The sequence below is a fragment of the Corythoichthys intestinalis genome, chromosome 13, assembly GCF_030265065.1.
Source record: "Corythoichthys intestinalis isolate RoL2023-P3 chromosome 13, ASM3026506v1, whole genome shotgun sequence".
Classification (NCBI taxonomy): Eukaryota; Metazoa; Chordata; class Actinopteri; order Syngnathiformes; family Syngnathidae; genus Corythoichthys; species Corythoichthys intestinalis.
Window position 1 is genome coordinate 45,920,595 of NC_080407.1, and position 18,731 is coordinate 45,939,325.

An 18,731-nucleotide genomic window follows, 5' to 3' on the forward strand; every position below is an offset into this window, starting at 1 on the left:
TCTCACACAACCTTTTCTGCTCTCCGTGAGAATGCAACGCAACACGAGAAAAAATAAAAAAGGATCCAGGGGTGTCAAACTCATCTTTTATGTTTGCCAACCCGTATGAATATTTAACTCGTAGGCTTCCGAATGGTATTGATTTCCTGAAGCCAATCCAAACCAGAGATAAACTTGAATTATATTTTAAGAATGATGTGGAAAAATAAACAAACTATTTCAGGTCTATACTTTTTGAGGACATGAAAACTCAGTTTATCACTAAGCTATCTTTCATCCCTTCCACTTCAAATGGATTGGACGTTTAGCACCATTAATAGCAGACAATGATTAAACTGTGTCTGACCAAGCTATGATAGCAATTCCGTTATATTCTAGTGAGTATTGAATAGTTTATATTAAAAGAAATAAAAATATGTGTGTTTAAATATGTGGTATTGGTGCAGTATCCGTATTGGGAGCCCAAAATAGTATCAGTGGAACACTAATCGATGCACATGATTACTTTTGCGGGCCATGCTAACCCCCGACTCACCAGTTTAACACCCCTAATCTAGAGGAATCTGCGTGTAACCCTAAAATTGTTGGTGTAAACGTTTTTTTTAAATTTTATTTTATTTTTTTAATAAAAGTATGGAATCACCAGTCTCGGACGAGCACTCACTCAGAAAGAAATGAATAAAAAATGTGGTGGTCAGTAAATGTTAATTTTATAGAGCAAGTGCAGGGAAATATATGGAATCACTCCATTCTGTGGGGAAAAAATATGGACTCATGAGAAACAAATAACAATCAAAACACATCTGTAGTATTTAGTATGCAATGCAGATTCTTGACTCTTGACACCTTGTCCAATGCTGACTCTTGACAAGGTGATGATGCTGGAACTTTTGTTTGGTGCTGTTCCAGTGAGATTTACAAAAAATGTACAAATGTAAAACTGCCTGAAGAAGACATCAAAATTCCCTTAGTCCTTGATCAGGGGTGCCCAAGTCCGGTCCTCGAGAGCCCCTATCCAGCTTGTTTTCCATGTCTCCCTCCTTGAACACACCTGAATCAAATGATCAGCTCATCGGCAAGCTCTGCAGAAGCCTGACAATGATCCTGATTATTTGAGTCAGGTGTGTTGGAGGAGGGAGAAAAGGAAAATAAGCTGGATAGGGGCTGTCGAGGACTGGACTTGAGCACCCCTGTCCTTGATGATATGGGGCTGCATGTCATGCAAAGGCGCTGTGGTTAAATCTTCAATAAATGCACAAGTTCACATTGAAATTTTAGGCAGCTTTTTTATCCCTTCAATTGAAAATGTCATTTTCCAAAATGACAATGCATCATCCCACAGAGCTAAAACTGTAAAAGCATTCTTTGGAGAAAGACTCATCAGTCAATGTCATGGCCTACAAATAGCCCAGATCTCAACCCTATTGAAAACCTGTGGTGCAAATTGAAAAAAAAAAGGTCCACAACAAGGCTCCGACCTGTAAGGATGATCTGGCAACTGCAATCAAAGAGAGTTGACACCAAACTGATGAAGAATACCGTAATTTCGTCAATATAACGCGCACTTTTTTTCCCAAAATTTACTTGTAAAATCATGGGTGTGCGTTATACACGGGTACAGGGACGGAAACAGAAAAAAATTCATAATGATTCATGTTCCAGTGTAAGCATGGACCAGCACAATATTACCCAATCCGAACGACATTGACATAATAATCTAATTTAATGTTGTAAATGATTGTATTCATGATGATATTTTTTAATCTAATAAAATTAAAATGTTTTTTGTACTATTCGTCTATTATATACCGGTACATTTTTCTTACCTTGCCGTCGCAACATGCCGGTACATGGTGATGTTGTCTTAAAGAGAACATATACGGCGATTCGTTTCGTATAAATGTTGACAGTGTGGCGAGCTAAGACAGGACTCTGAGGAGGAGTGTCGAACCACGGAGCCAAGCTGCGTTGTTTTATTAACAGTGAAACTCGCATAATAACAACGTACGTCTTGCACGCAACTCGCGGGACGTTTGTTTACTTCCGGCTGTTCCCTTAACTAAACTACACAACTTGCCAACTTTAGTTCTGGTGGTGAATTCTGTTAAGACTCGCTACTACTCCTTTCTTTGTAGAAATTATTACCGTATACTGTGAGTAATTTTACCACAGAAAATTAATATTCTATTTAAAAAATAAAAATAAAAATGGACAAAAATATTTAAAAATTCTGCAACCACTTACTTTCCAAAAGTTCGAGACATGAGAATCATATTTATTGATGCTAGAATTAGGGTGCGCTTTATACATAGGTAAAAGAATTTTCCCTAGATTTTACAGGTAAAGTTGGGGTGCGCGTTATATTCAGGATATTACGGTACTCCTTAGAGGTGTGCAAAATTTCCGATTCTTAGATTATTCGCGATTTGGCCGTGGAAGATTCGAGAACGATTCACAAACATCCAAATTCCGATTATTGAAATATGCGAAGTAAAGCGGAAGTACACAACACTCAGCGCGCCGCGCGGTCTTCAGGACAGAACGGAGCGAGAGTAGCTAAACATCATGCTTCCCATTACCCGGCCCCTCGGGTAATGCCAATGCTCAACTCACGGCTCTAGCTCAACTCATGCAACGAGATAAAAAAACACAACAACATACCTGACTGCTGCTGAAAAGCTGCGACAAAGTACATTCATATAATGTTACGGTGGATATCATTTATATAGGACTAGATGCAAAATAGATTTGGTAGTGTTAGCAGCACATCTACAAAAAGCTAGAAGCGGGCGTTATAAACGGCCGCCATCTTAAAGCAGTACACTTCCCTGCAAGGCTGTTGTAGCGAACCTTCCAAGCAAACCTAATTAACTTTTTATCTAAAACACTCCTAAATCGGTAAAATATTGACTTGAATCTATCTTTAAAATAGTTCTAAAACTTTCACATGTCGAAAGTAGACAAATGGGAAATTATGGAATAACGGGAGCAATTTTAACAAATTTAACGGTTGATTCACAACATTAAATTAATTGAATGTAGTTTAAAGCTGCTGATACAGAATGGGGAATGGAGTTTTTTATTTAATGTTATTTTTGTATCTTTTGTTTCCTGCTATATGTTAACTTGATACTGAAATAGTAGTGTGGTTTAGCCTGAGAGTATTTTTGAACAATTTTGGAACTAATGTACAAAACATTTTTAAAAAAATTTTAAAAAGAGAAAAAAAAAAGGAGGGGGGGTGCATCAATAATCGTTTTATAATCGAATCGGAGCCTCTGAATCGTAATCGTAATCGAATCGTTAGGTGCCCAAAGATTCCCAGCTCTACTACTCATCAAGTCTATGCCTTAGAGACTGCAAGCTGTCATAAAAACCAGAGGTGGTGCTACTAAATACTAGAGATGTGTTTTGATTGTTATTTCTTTGTTTGTTTCCAATGATACCATATATATTTCCCTGCACTTGCTCTATAAAATTAACATTTACTGACCACCACAATGTTTTTATTCATTTCTTTTAGTGTTTCTGAATGCTAAATAGTTGCACTTTTGAACTAATTCATTATTTTTTTAAGCTTTTTATGAGTTTGTTGTACATAATAAAATGTCAGAGTGAGTGCTCGTCCGAGACCGTTGATTCCATACTTTTTGCTTTGGGTTGTAGATGCTAGCAAAAATGTTGATTCCTCTTTCCCACTTTTAACTGAAGTAGTTGTTCAAAACTGTATTCCATGTCCCCCAACAGAATCTTGAGACGCGCTGAAATGTTTCTTCTTTGAAATAATTCCTGTGTAATATCTCCCCAACAGTCCTGGTACCTGGGCGAGCTTAGTTCCATTCCAAGTGTCGAACGGGACGCCGATTCTTCCAACAAATGTCCACCAGAACTACAGCATAAGCATCATTGGTGAGCCGCTGGTCCCCGCCGAGACCGGCAACTGAGCCCCCGGGGCGGATAAGGGGGAGGGGACGGGGCGCAAACCAGCAAAGGCAGCGGCAGCTGTACAATCTCGACACTCTTCCCGAACTAGCCCCGCCCCCCGACGGAAGCTAGACGGACGCTTCAGGTGCGCCCTCCCCCTGCCGACACACAAACACGCGAACAGTCTACACACACACCAGCCAGTTGTTGTTTGCAGAACTTTCCGATGCATTCAAATACTGTGATGTATAGATGCCTTAATATTCTACTGCATGACACTCGAAATCTGTGCTTCTGATGCTAAACGCGGGGGGTCAACAGTCACTGTGTACACCGTGGAAAAACTTTCAGTGCTTTCTTGGTCGCCTGCGATGCCGGGAGAAACAAAATGTATTTTTTATTTTCAATTCTTTAGGGGGAGACTTCCTAAAATTCCGAGCGTTAACTACTTGAGATTGGACACCTCGCTAAAACATGTGTAACCCCTTTAAAAAAAAAATTTTTTGTTCAAGAAGAGCAATCCATGGAGGCAAGTGCAATTGAATTTTTTTGAAGGGAAGCTATCAGTCTGTCAGCCCTCAGACTCTAAAGGAAAGGGGGATAAACATGGTTTTATGGGTAAAATTTTTTTTTTTAAACAATTTGATTTCAGTCCCAATCCCAGCAGCAACACCAGCACTTGTTTTTGTTCAGTGCCCTTCCCCGATTGTACAGGGACATATTGTTTATTCTTATTTATTTCTTGTAAAAAGGGGTATAAATAACCCCTTAGAGAAAGAAATGAACACATATGGTGTGTGTAAAAATAGAAAAAAAAGGCATTTCACTTTTTCTAAATGATAAGATCAAGAGCATTTTGGCCGTCGGCTTTGAAAGCGTATGTTTACAAGAGATAGAAACAAGTGTTAACTCATTGGCTGCCAGCGACGATGATAGACGAACCAGAATTGCTCTAAAATTTAACTGTTGTTACATTGAGCACGCAGTAACTCTGGCATATTAGCACTTAAAAAACCTGAAATTTAGGAAACGGGTCAACAAGGCTTGAAAGGGAAGTTCAGAATTTTTGACATTAGCCTTAATGTTCTAGTTAGCGAAGGTTTAATTAGTTGGAGTTGGTTTCAACATATTCGTAGGGGTGTGACAAAATCTAGAAATCGTTATATATCGTGATACTTTGTATCCCAAAAGGTTTTCGATATGCTCCTGCCAAGAATCGAGATATCGTTTTAAAAAGGTGCCAATGTTTATCAAAATCTTCCACCATAATACAACCCCTAGCAAAAAGTATCCAATCACCAGTCTCGGACTAGCACTCACTCAGACATTTTATCATGTAGAAAAAACTCAGATAAAAAGCTTGGAAAAATATTGAATTGCAAGCTAAAAATGATGGACATTTCGAATAATAAATATTAATTAGCTTGCTTGCTTAGCCTAGCTTAGCCATGCCGGAGCCCTGAAACTAACAACTAACAAACTGTAAGGAATTTGTTGGGACCAGCTCCACCGACTAAATAAAACCCCCGCTAACTCGAAGATTCAGCCTAATGTGAAAAATTCTGAACCTCCCTTTTAGCTTGCTGAACGCTAGCCACCTCAGTTCAAATGGATTTCACGTCTATCTCCGTTCATGGCAGCGGACGAGTTCTTTGGAAATGTACAGTGAAATTGTCAATCAGTCAGGCGGTGGCGAAAAAAAAACGACAAAAAAAACAAAACAAAAAAATCAACGTTGACAGCCATCAGCCTCTGCAGTCTCTTCACTTCATTTGCACGACGATACATGACGTCCACATGACGTGCCTTTCCGCATATCTACACACACAGAGACATGACGACACGCCCGGGTTTTGTTTGTTTTAAAACATAGTAGAAACGCAGAGTTAACATTTTTAACATTTTTGTACTCTGAAAATGAACTGTTTAACTTCGTGTACTATTTTCTGTGTCACAGTTCCATCGCGTATTCAGGCTTTGTATAGTCAAGTTTGTAATCGCTTTGTTTCTCGTTGCCCCCAACCCCCCAACCGCGGCTTTTCTAATAAGTCATCACACCCCCCCTTTTCCGTACTCATTGTCCTTGAATTCAAGAGTTATGAAAATTATGCAATACCGAGTTTTGCCTATGTAGGTAGTGCTTATAGAAGACGTCAAATATTAGAGGCTAGTTTGGAGATAGACACTATTGTAACGCATTTATTTTGTTGTTGTTGTTGATGTTGTTGTTGTTGTGGCTGCCCCCCCCCCCCCCCCCCCCGTCGTTTCTTTAATTTGACCAAAGTGGGGACTGCTTTCTATGCAGTTTATGACAAGGTCTTCTCTTCTAGCTTAGGTCCAGTTGAGTTGAACATTTAGAATGTCTTTTTTTGTTGTTGTTTCTTCCTACAAGCGCATCCAAGGTTGTTCCACGGCTGCAAAGTCACCTATCGGTCTAACTGTGACTCCCGTTTTTTTGTTTTTTTTTTCGGAGAGACTGCTCGACTTGAGGCCGGGACAATCACGCTAAGACACCGCACGCACGTCATTTGGGTGCAATTCCCGAGTAGATGCCTTAACAGCAACAGCGACGAGCGGCCTGCCACCTCCGCAACAATCACACGCGGCGACCAATCCTGGCGAGGGCCCGTCTAATGTAGAAATGTGAACGGCGAGGCGGCTCCGGTGGTAGAACAGTCGGCTCCCCTGATCAGGGAGACACTAGAAAAGTTAGTTTCTTTTGAAAAATGCCAACCCGGAGTGTCGGGTTGTTGTCGGCGCTTTACCAACTGAGCCACAGCCGTTGATCACAGGAAAAAAATGGTTTTACCCCCCTCACACACTTTTTGAACCCCTTACAGATGGCCTTCGTGGTACATAAACCTTTAAAAGCTTCCTTGACATGATTCCGTCCTTCCCGAAGTTTGATCTCCTGAATATTCAGGATTAGAGTTGTCAAGTATTGATGCCAAGGGCGTAGGTTTGCATAGGGACTGTAGGGACATAACACTACCAACTTTTCAGGGTGCTCAAATTGTCCCCACCAACTTTTAAGCAACCTTATTTGCATTATATAAAGAGTTCAGTTACATACAACCTCTAGCAAAAAGTATGGAATCTCCAGTCTCTGACGAGCACTCACTCAGACATTTTATCATGTAGAACAAACTCTGATAAAAAGCTTGAAAAAACAATGAATTAGTTCAAAAGTCCAACTGTTTAGCATTCAGAAACATTAAAAGAAATGAATTAAAAAAATTGTGGTGGTAAGTAAATTTTAATTTTATAGAGCAAGTGCCAGGAAATATGTATAGAATCAGTCCATTCCGAGGAAAAAACATATGGAATTATGAAAAACAAAGAAATAACAATCAAAACGCATCTCTAGTATTTAGTATCCAATGCAGATTCTTGACTCTTGACAAGGTGATGGTGCTGGAACTTTTGCGTGGTGCCGTTCCAGGGAGATTTACAAAAATGACTGTCAGAAGAAGACCTCAAATTCCCTCAGTCCTTGATGATAAAAAACATTGTGGTGGTCAGTAAATGTTAATTTTATAGAGCAAGTACAGGGAAATATATATGAAATCACTCCATTCTGAGGAAAATATAAAATCATTAGAAACAAACAAAGAAATAACAATCAAAACACATCTCTAGTATTTATTAGCACCACCTCTGGCTTTTATGACAGCTCGCGGTCTCTGACATATGGACTTGCAATTTGGTGCCAACTCTCTTTGATTACAGTATCCAGATCAACCTTGCAGGTCGGAGCATTGCTGTGGACTATTTTTTTCAATTTCCACCACAGATTATCAATAGTGTTGAGATCTGGGCTATTTGCAGGCCATGACATTGACTGGATGAGTCTTCCTCCAAGGAATGCTTTAACAGTTTTAGCTCTGTGGCATGATGCATTGTCATCTTGGAAAATGACAAACATATTTTCAATTGAAGGGATAAGAAAACTGTTTACAATTTCAATGTAAACTTGTGCATTTATTGAAGATTTAACCACAGCCATCTCAAGGACTGAGGGGATTTTGATGTGTTCTTCTGGCAGTCATTTTTGTAAATCTCACTGGAACAGCACCAAACAAAAGTTCCAGCATCATCACTAGGGTTGAGCATCGATTGGAACCGGTTCTAACACTCCGATGCTCCCGGAATCGTTCGAATTTTTGAATTTCGATTCCTGGTTTCGATGCCCTGACCGCCGAGCGGAAAAAAATTGCTCAAGTTCAAAGACTGATATTTATATACAAGTTAAAATTAGCCTTGTGAGAAGTGCATTTAATTTAAAAAATCCTTGAGAAGTTAAGACTTTAATATAGAATATGCAGTTTTTTTGACCCTGCATTTTTTTTACCCTGCCTCTTAAAAGAATCAGAATCGAGAATCTTTCGGAACCAGAATCGAAAGGTGGAATAGGAATCGGAACCGGAATCAGTCAATTTGCATTGGACAAGGTGTCAAGAGTCAAGAATACGTTAATGTTGTGGCAGTGTGGGGAAACACCACTAATTTTGCTACTGAAAGTCTGACCTGCATCAGAGTTAGCATAACATTAAACTTGCTAACCTGCAGAACTACTGTAGTCAGGCAAGCCTCCACAAGGAGCAACAAAGTCAAGCTAGCCGTCCCTTATTTGGATCATTGTTTACATTATGTGCATTACGGTAATATCGTCCCGACCAATGTTGAGACCAAACCTACGCCCTAGATTGATGTTGTAATGTTGTATTCGGATACGATCCGAATTTTTTGTTTTTATCAGAAATTTGGGGGAAAAAAAACTAAAATCTAGTAAAAGTACTTCAACATTCATGATAATGGGAGAAAACACAATTTCAGGTTTATACTTTTTGGGGACATTTTTTTTTCCTAATGTAAAATATGTGCCTTGGCTTAATCAAATGTGGGAAACACTGTTCATCGACATGCACATCAATTCCCATAGTCAATTTAGCAAATCTTACCCCACCGTAGAAGTACTACTTAGCACTTAAATAGCATAGGCAATCCCTCCTCTGTGTTTTCCAGCAAAATCTCTCAGGCGTATTACAGGGGCATTATGCATGTCAATCAGTGCAACACGTGTTGACACCTTTTTGCACTCGTTCCCCCCTCCCAATTGCGAAAGCAGGACAATTCCTCAAGTCGAGCTGCGTCTCTCCTAACTCGGACAACTTTAGTTCCATTTCCCCTCAAGTGCTTTGCAGCCTGTGACCATCAGAGACCCCACATTGAAGTGCATTGTCCCCATGCGTGTGTGTATGTTTGTGCGTGTGAAGATGAGGGTCTTCCTACAGACGTAAAACCAGTTTGTACACTGTAAACCTTCCCGAGAGTTCAACGCCCTTTATTGGATGGCATTAGCTCTGCGGCATTGGCGATGATAGTCATCCAAGCTGCAGCGGTAAATTTCTAGCCTGGCAAACAAGATTCGTGGTATGAAAAAGTATCTGAACCTTTTGGAATTTCTCACATTTCTAAATAAAATCACCATGAAATGCAATCTGATCTTTGTCAAAATCACACAGATGAAAATACAGTGTCTGCTTTAACTAAAACCACCCAAAAATTTGTAGGTTTCATGTTTCAAATCCAACAAACATACGGCATTTACATGTGTTTAAAATTAATTCAACCCGAAAAGAAAAGGGCAAACGGGAGAAGCCGAAGCCTATTTAATCCCGCCCCCAGTATACCATAGGACACGGAAAATATCGAATAACTATTTTTGACATTTGATAAGTTTTTTTTTTTTTTTTTTTACCATCCCCCTTTATTATTTTCCCAATAGTCCATTGGCGATCGTGGCGATGTGCTCGTTTTGTTGATGAAATCCAGTAGATTAGTTCATAATTCAGTGGTTAGTTCATTCAGTTGATTCGATCCAGAACATAGGGAATAGCTAAGGACCGATGGCATCCCGTGTCCGCCCCCCCCCCCCCCCACCCACTTTCGTCGACTTAAGCCTCATCGCTGTTTTCATTCCTTGCTGCCTTCCGACGAACATTCATCTCAAGGTTCTACCCCTCTACCCATCTTCCAGCTATCCTCCACATATCCAGACTTGAAAGTGTTTCTTGGGCAGGCGCTTTGTCCAGGTTCTGATCGCATTGTAGAAAAGATCTTGTCCAAGGCACTCAGTGACCAATTGATCAGTTGCATAATAACAATACTGCTATTAGAAGTCAACTGTCTGTCCATTTACAGCCAAATGATTATCTGTCCTTGTGAAGTCTGGATGAGTTCCGTTTGCATTGGCTTTGAGTCCTTTTTTGTTTTAATCAGGATAGGATGCAAACAATGACAGAAGGGGGCAAAATAAGTAAGTGAACCCTCTTTCTCAGGAGACTTAAAGAGCAATTGAAACCAATTTTTACTAAACAATTTAAGTCAGGTGTATGTCCAATCACTGATGAGTGGTTTAAAGCTGCCCTGCCCACTATAAAACACACACCTGGTAAGAATTGTCTTGATGAGAAGCATTGTCTGATGTGCATCATGGCTCGGTCAAGAGGGCAGTCTGAAGACCTGATCTAGGATTTTTGATCTGTATAAAGCTGGGAAAGGATACAAAACCATCTCTAAAAGTCTGGATGTTCATCAATCGACAGTCAGAGAAGCATACAAATGGAGAGTTTGGCACTGTTGCTACTCTCCCAAGTAGTGGCCATCCAACAAAAATGACGCCAAGAGTTCAGGGCAGAATACTCAGAGAACCCTAGAGTGTCTGCGAAACACTTACAGAAATCACTGGCACAGTCCCCAATATCTATGTGCACACATCAACTATATGAAAAACTATGGCCAAGAATAGTGTTCATGGGAGAACTCCACGGAGGATGCCACTGCTGTCAAAAAAAAAAAAAAAGCCACTGCTGTCTTGACGTCACAAGCGCCTGCTTGTCAAGACCAGTGGCAACCACATCCCATCCACGCACGAACCTAAACAGCCCGAAACCGGCCAAAGAGGGATGATCCCAAAGCAACGCCTGGACACACCTCCGGCCGACCCACGGACTTAAAAAAAACACTGGACACTGAGATAAGACAGATTTTGCTGCTCGGAAACAGGATCCAGAATTGCCCCTCCGTCGTCTGTTTTTGCCTTGTTTTTGACCATTGTCGACGAATAAATTGTCCACCTGCTTTCGGCGAGTCTTTTTCAAACTTTTGGAGCATGGAATAAGTACAAAGGGTTAATATCAGAGATGAACGCGCGAAGTTCCGCCTTCCTGGTTGGCGCGCGCGGAGGCAGCATCGGCCGAGCGCCACTTGTTTTGGCTGTCGCTGTTTCCGTGCGGCTTGACTAGGGAGGCGAATTTCAACACTAAAAAAAAAAAAAGGCACTTGGACACTCCACAGAAGTTTTGGCAAAACATTTTGTGGACTAATGAGACCGAATTATTTGGGACATAACATCATGTTTGGAGGAAAAATGGAACAGCTCACCAACATCAACACCTCAGCCCCACCATTAAGCATGGTGGAGGGATCATCAGGAGTTGGGGCTGTTTTGGGGCCTGGACAACATGCAATCATTAATATTAGAATGAATTCAAAAGTTTATCAGGATGTTTTGCAGAAAAACCTGAGGCTGGCTGTCAGACAGTTGAAGGATGGATGCTGCAACAAGACAATTATCTAAAACGCAGAAGTAAATCAACTTCAGAATGGTTTCAAAAGAACAACATACACGTTCTGGATTGGCTAAGTCAAAGTCCAGACTTGAACCCCATTGAGATGCTGCAGCATGACCTAAAGACAGCGATTCATGCCAGAACAATGGGCCAAGATTATTCCTGATCGATGTGCTAGACTGATCTACAGCTATTAAAAAAAAAACTATAAATGTTTGGGTGGTTTTAGTTCAAGCAGACAGTTTTTTCATCTATGTGATTTTGACAAAGATCACATTTGATGGTGATTTTATGCAGAAATACGAGAAATTCCAAAAGGATTACATACTTTTTAATACCACTGTACATTAGCTTGCCAGGATGGTAAATTTCGATCAGTTTTTGGACACTATCGGCGGCCTGTGAGTTCATCTTCCAATTTTTGGGGGAAAAAAAGTGTCAATTCCATTTTAGGAAAAAAAACAAGTATTTGGGAGGCTGGTTTGGAGTTAGAACTCCCCAGAATCTCAGGATAAATGCAATCTCAAGTGTTGTCGTCTGCCAATAATCGACGCCCCGCCTGAAAAGATTCGCCACAAATGTCGGCAAAGCACTACTGCTCTCTAAATGAAGCTCCTTACTTCATATCAACATAGTTGAATATGCGGGAGGTTCGCCGTGTAAAATAACGATGAAGGCTTATTTTGAACATTTTTTTTTCTTGAACTTGCTTAGCGCTAGTAGATATTTCTTTTGGGGAATTGTCCTTTCCTTAGTGTTGCCGTAGCAAGTGTGATGTGATGTATCATTTCTGCTTTTTGTGTTTTCTCACCGCTGCGATTTCTTGTCCAACAAGACATAGCGGCTAAACCCCCGGTCCCCACTTTGCCCGTACCTGACAACGCAGGGTTTAGTAACAAAAACTATAAAAAGACAAAAAAAATTGATTGGAACGTCCTACTATCAGATATTCGTCGATGTTTTTGAAAGAAATAAGCTCGAGACCCCTTCCTCCGTGATGCACTTTTATTGTGAAAGCATTGATGGCGAGCGCTTGACCACGAGGTACCGTACCTTCCGTTGGAGTTGCCGGGCAGGGTTTGAATGTAGAATCAGTGTTCCACCCTTCCTTCAAGTATTATTGCATTGCCCGCCGTGACCTTTTTTTATGCAAAACACGTGCAATCCCCCCTACTTTTACGCCAACGCGATGGCTAGTACCTGCAGGAAGTCTTTCTCTCTCTCTTTCGCATCAACCAGCAATTTTTTTCACCAAATCAAGACGAGCAATGCAGTGCCTGTTCCAGCTGTCCAACTTGTACATACATGTAAAATGTGACATCCGCTTACTTTAGGTGGGGGGGCTTATTCATGTCAAAGCATGTCAGCTTGCTTTCTGCAGAAAAAAAATGGGAAATTAGATAGTTTGGGTCTGCGATATACGTGAAATGCAGGGCAGGTCTTGTGGCACTTTTACTTCCCCCTGTGCGCGCGCAACAACAACAACAGCAACCAGACGTCGTGTATATGTATGTAAAGCAGTAGCGAAGGTAGTTCCTCTGCGAGTGTGTGCAAAAGGTCTGTGTATGGATCTGAATGTACGTTTTTAGAGGACTTTGATTTTTCTTCTCATGTTATTTTAGGAGCCACAAGGTGGAATTGTGAACTGTACAGGCCTTGACGCCTCCTATTTTTGTTTTAAAAACATTTTTATTGTTTTCCAACCACACCTTCCATTTGCTTATATTTGGTGCAGGGGTTAAAATTGCCACAAGATTAAAAATCAATGTAAATAAAAGGCTCAACTTTTTTTTTTTTTATTTTTTTTTTTGTGATTGTTACTGTTATATCCAGCCTATACTGCTAGCAGCTGTTCTTACTGCAGTCAATTACTGGAAGTGGATATATTTCCTATGCAAAAACTGTTTAAACAATAAAATGAGCTATGCTACAACAAAAATGGCTTCCTTCACTGAATCTGTCATTCTTTTGGGGGTTTTAGTTTTAGGCTTGGTTAGGTTTAAACTATGTAATTTTGGGGGATGTAATTCTATGATTTATGTTAAATCGCAAGTTGATATTCGGGTATGACTATCACAGCTTTACTATACTTTTGAATTATATTCTGTGTACGACAATGCGTTTACCATAATTGTCAAAAAGGCTGTCTGAAGACCTGCGATCAAGGACCATCTTAAAGTCGGGATGTTTATCAATTGACGGTCAGAGAAGTGTACAAATGGAGAGAGTTTGGCACTGTTGCTTCTCTCCCAAGGAGTGGCCATCCAACAAAGATGATGCCAAGACTTCAGCGCAGAATACTCAGAGAGGTAAAATAGAAACCTACAGTGTCTGCTAAAGACTTACAGAAATTGATGGCACAGTCCAATATCTGTGTATACATCAACTATATGTAAAACTAAGGCCAAGAATAATGTTCATGGGAGAACTCCACGGAGGAGGCCACTGCTGTCTTAAAAAAAAAAAAAAAACACTTGGACACTCCACAGAAGTTTTGGCAAAATATTTTCTGGACTGTTGAGACAGAAGTTGAATTGTTTGGGACATAACGTCATGTGTGGAGTAAAAATGAAAATGCTCACCAACATCAACACCTCATCCCCACCATTAAGCATGGTGGAGGGAGTTTCATGATTTGGGGCTGTTTTGCTGCCTCGGGGCCTGGACAACATGCAATCACTAATGTTAGGATGAATTCAAAAGTTTATCAGGATGTTGAGGCCGTCAGACAGTTGAAGGATTGATGCTGCAACAAGTCAACTTCAGAATGGTTTCAGAAGAACAACATACATGTTCTGGGGAGGCCAAGTCTAAGTCCAGACTTGAACAAAAAAAAAAGTTGCTCGTTTAATGTTCGCAAAGGATACAAAACCATCTCTATAAGTCTGGATGTTCATCAATCGACAGTCAGAGAAGTTGTCTACAAATGGAGACAGTTTGGCACTGTTGCTTCTCTCCCAAGGAGTGGCCATCCAACAAAGATGACGCCAGGAGTTCAGCGCAGAATACTCAGAGGAAAAAAAAAAAGAACCCTACAGTGTCTGCTAAAGACTTGCAGAAATTGCTGGCACAGTCCAATATCTATGTGTATACATCAACTATATGTAAACCTATGGTCAAGAATAGTGTTCATGGGAGAACTCCACAGAGGAGACCACTGCTGTCTTTTAAAAAAAAAAAAAAAAAAAAAAGGTACTTGGACACTCAACAGAAGTTTTGGCATAATATTTTGTGGACTGATAAGACCGAAGTTGAATTGTTTGGGATATGTCATGTGTGGAGAAAAAATGGAACGGCTTACCAACATCAACACCTCATCCCCACCGTGAAGCATGGTGGAGGGAGCATCATGATTTGGGGCTGTTTTGCTCCCTTAGGGGCTGGACAACATGCAATCCTTAATAGTAGAATGAATTCAAAAGTTTATCAGGATGTTTTGCAGGAAAACCTGAGGCCATCAGACAGTTGAAGGATTGATGCTGCAACAAGTCAACTTCAGAATGGTTTCAGAAGAACAACATACACGTTCTGGAGAGGCCAAGTCAAAGTCCAGACTTGAACCCCATTGAGATGCTGTGGCATGACCTAAAGACAGTGATTCATGCCAGACATGCCAGAAGAATGGGCCAAGATTAGTCCTAATCGATGTGCCAGACTGATCTGCAGCTACAGGAAGCGTATGGTTGAAGTTATTGCTGCCAAACGGGGGAGGGCATAAAATATTAAAAAACCTATAAATGTATAAATTAACTCGCAAATTGATATTTGGGTATGACTATCACTACTGTACTATACTGGATATACTACTTTTGAATTTATTCTTGCTTTCAGTGTACGACAATGCGTTTTCCTTAATTTTCGGACTATAAGCCGTTACTTTTGCCCTCATTTTGAATCCTGCGGCTTATAGTCCGGTGTGGCTTGTTGATTTATTTGGGTTAATAGGTAACACGTCACAAGACTGTCATAAGACCGACATACAGTGATCCCTCGTTTTTCGCAATTAATGGGGACCAGAACCTGTCACGATAAGTTAAAAAAAAGCGAAGTAATGCACCCCACCCCCAATCCCTCAATTTTTATTTTTATTTGGGGGGTGGGGGGGCTGTTCAATGTATTTATTAAGGTTTAGCATTGGAAAGATATAAATGTAAGACATGGTTTTCCCCTTTTTTCCAATTTTTCCCCTTTTATATATATTTTAAGAAATGGTTTTTAAGCACTTCAAAGTAGTAATTGTGATAAGTTTTAAACGTTACTGTCCCACCAAATTATTTTTAAACAAGAATAGTCGTAGGAAAATGCTTGGCTTTATTAAATGTTTCATAGTGAGTCTACTCAAATCCTCTCAAGCTGCTCACTTACGCACATCGAGTTGCCACAGCAACTGTTTAACAAAAACTATGATTGACGCATGCGGCGCTTTTGAAGTCCGTGACACTGGCTCATCTGTAATTTTTTTCCTTTTTTTTTTTTTTTTTTTTTTTTGTAAATTGAAAAAAAACATCTGCGATGGACAGAGGTGCAAAGTTTGATGCCAAGTAGCAAGGGATCACTAATTTTGACACGATCATGGTCATTACTGAATGCTAATGACAGATGTCTTTCAGTGTCATCCGGCAAATGTCACGAACTCTATGTCCAGTTCAGATCTTTTACATCCATTCAAAAATGAGATCAAAACACACTAAAAGACATGTTATTAGCATTCATTAATGCTCATGACAGTGTCATGTCATAATTATGATTGTCCAATGAAGGCCTTATGGGGCCACTATCAAATTGTTTTTCCGAATACCATAACTAGTAATTAATGAAACAACTGGAACAGTAACTGAAGAAATAATTAGCACTGAACATGAATTTAGATTATTTACATTTGTAGCGCTGCAATGCATGCTAGGAGGCATGTTGGTCAATAGCAGTGTTGACAGCAGGCGGCCACAGAGGTTGACGGTTTCCCAGAAGGGAGCAGTGATGGCTAAATGAAGCTTCTTGAAGCAATGAAGCTTTGCAGCCAATTGGTTCAAAGCTTCAGGGTGGTTCATTTGGTCTTATGACGGTCTCATGATGCGGCTATCAAATAAAGCCTTAAGAAATACCATAACTAGCAATTAATGAAACAACTGGAACAGTAACTGAAGAAATAATTAGCCAAGAACATGAATTTAAATTGCCATTTACATCTGTAGCGCTGCAATGCATGCTAGGAGGCATGTTGGACGACAACAGTGTTAACAGCAGGTGGCAAAAGAAGTTGAGTGTCTCCCCCAAGGGAGCAGTGTGGCCAGATGAAGCTTCTTGAAACAAGGAAGCTTTGCAATCAATTGGTTCATTTGGTTTGATGACAGTCGTATGATGCCGCTGTCAAATGAGGTGTTAACGGTTAATATCTTTTGGTGTAAGTATCCCATAATACAGTGAGGACAGCTGCGTGTTATATTGCAGTGTGTTTTCTATACCAAATGCTGTTTTGTGTCAAATTAGTTGGGTGGCAGCTTATAGTCAGGTGCGCCTTATAGTGCGAAAATTACAGTAAGTACTTTTGGGGGGGTTTGATTCTCAGATTTAATGGAATTCGCAAATTGATATTTGAGTGTAACTATTATTACTGAACTATGCTGGATACACTACTTTTAAGTTTATTATTGATTTCTGTGTATGACAATGTTATTAATCACAATTTTTTTTAAAATTAATCGTTGCCCGTCCATTGCTGTCAGTGGCAGCCTTAACAGATATTTTTAAATTTATATGCATGTAAATTGGGATTTCATTTGATGCTAAATCTATTCCGAACCCAAAAACAAACATTACAGCAAAGGTCACTTTTTTTTGTCTTTTTAAAAAATGCTGTTGATTCAACCCATTAATTGGATTTCATTCCTTCTCAGAAGCGTGTTCCCCGTCAGCAAGCGCGATTTTACGTGGCTAATCTACAGTAATACTTCAATCCGCCAGAGCGCATTGCATTCCGGGGTCGCCTGAGGTAAAGTCCGTGAGGGTCACGGTGTCAAGTACGAGCGACTCTGATCTAGTAAGCCTCCCTAATGGGATGGAGGCGGCAAAAGTCTGTCTAAAGCGCCAATTACGGCTCATTACCGGCTTACGCCGTGGCCTCAGATGCACCGGCGGACGATCTTTCATGGCCGTCATTGTGTGTTTTGTTCAAATTGTTTTCTTTTTCCTTTATCTGTCAGCGATTCCAAGAGCTCAACCACCGAGGGACGCCATTTTTTGGGTGAGTTGGATCTGTTTTTAGCTGATCCATATACTTCATAACCTGGTGACATGACACGGGAAACGGGGCCTATTTTCGAACACTTCAAATATTTTCAAAACCAAAGCTGCTACCAACCTAAAACCAAAACAGGTACCTACCTTAGGCATATATGAGTCTCCATGAGCAGCGGCATCAAAAAAAATTCAAAGTCGTTCCCCATATAAAATCCCGATTAATTATTTTTTTATATAAGTATAATTAGGGCTGTCAAAATTATCGCGTTAACGGGCGGTAATTAATTTTTTAAATTAATCACGGTAAAATATTTGACGTATTTAACGCACATGCCCCGCTCAAACAGATTAAAATGACAGTACAGTGTAATGTCCACTTGTTACTTGTGTTTTTTTCGCCCTCTGCTGGCGCTTGGGTGCGACTGATTTTATGGGTTTGAGCACCACATGAGCATTGTGTAATCATTGACATCAACAATGGCGAGCTACTAGTTTATTTTTTTGATTGAAAATTTTACAAATTTTATTAAAACGAAAACATTAAGAGGGGTTTTAATACAATTTTTTTATAACTTGTACTAACATTTATCTTTTAAGAACTACAAGTCTTTCTATCCATGGATCGTTTTAACAGAATGTTAATAATGTTAATGCCATCTTGTTGATTTATTGTTATAATAAACAAATACAGTACTTATGTACCGTATGTTGAATGTATATATCCGTCTTGTCTTATCTTTCCATTCCAACAATAATTTACAGAAAAATATAGCATATTTTATAGATGGTTTGAATTGCGATTAATTGCGATTAATTTTTAAGCTGTAATTAACTCGATTAAAAATTTTAATAGTTTGACAGCCCTAAGTATAATACAACTTAAAATGGCTATAAAAGTCTCAGATTTTACACTAGATGCATAAAAATCACCAAATG

At 39.9% G+C, this 18,731-nt stretch overlaps 1 protein-coding gene across 8 annotated transcripts in view; it reads left to right on the plus strand.

Annotated features, from left to right (window-relative positions):
• Positions 1-16,004, plus strand: part of LOC130927803 (nuclear factor 1 B-type-like) — a 148,627-nt gene extending 132,623 nt beyond the window's left edge. For 3 of the 8 annotated variants that reach the window (XM_057853837.1, XM_057853830.1, XM_057853831.1), the window contains one exon: positions 3,812-16,004. In XM_057853837.1, coding sequence (XP_057709820.1) covers positions 3,812-3,913 — 102 coding nt within the window. In that variant the 3' untranslated portion in view covers positions 3,914-16,004. The remainder of the gene's footprint in view (positions 1-3,811) is intronic. The other 5 variants (XM_057853832.1, XM_057853833.1, XM_057853834.1 and 2 more) reach the window with 2 other exon arrangements.
• The last annotated feature ends 2,727 nt before the right edge of the window (positions 16,005-18,731 follow it).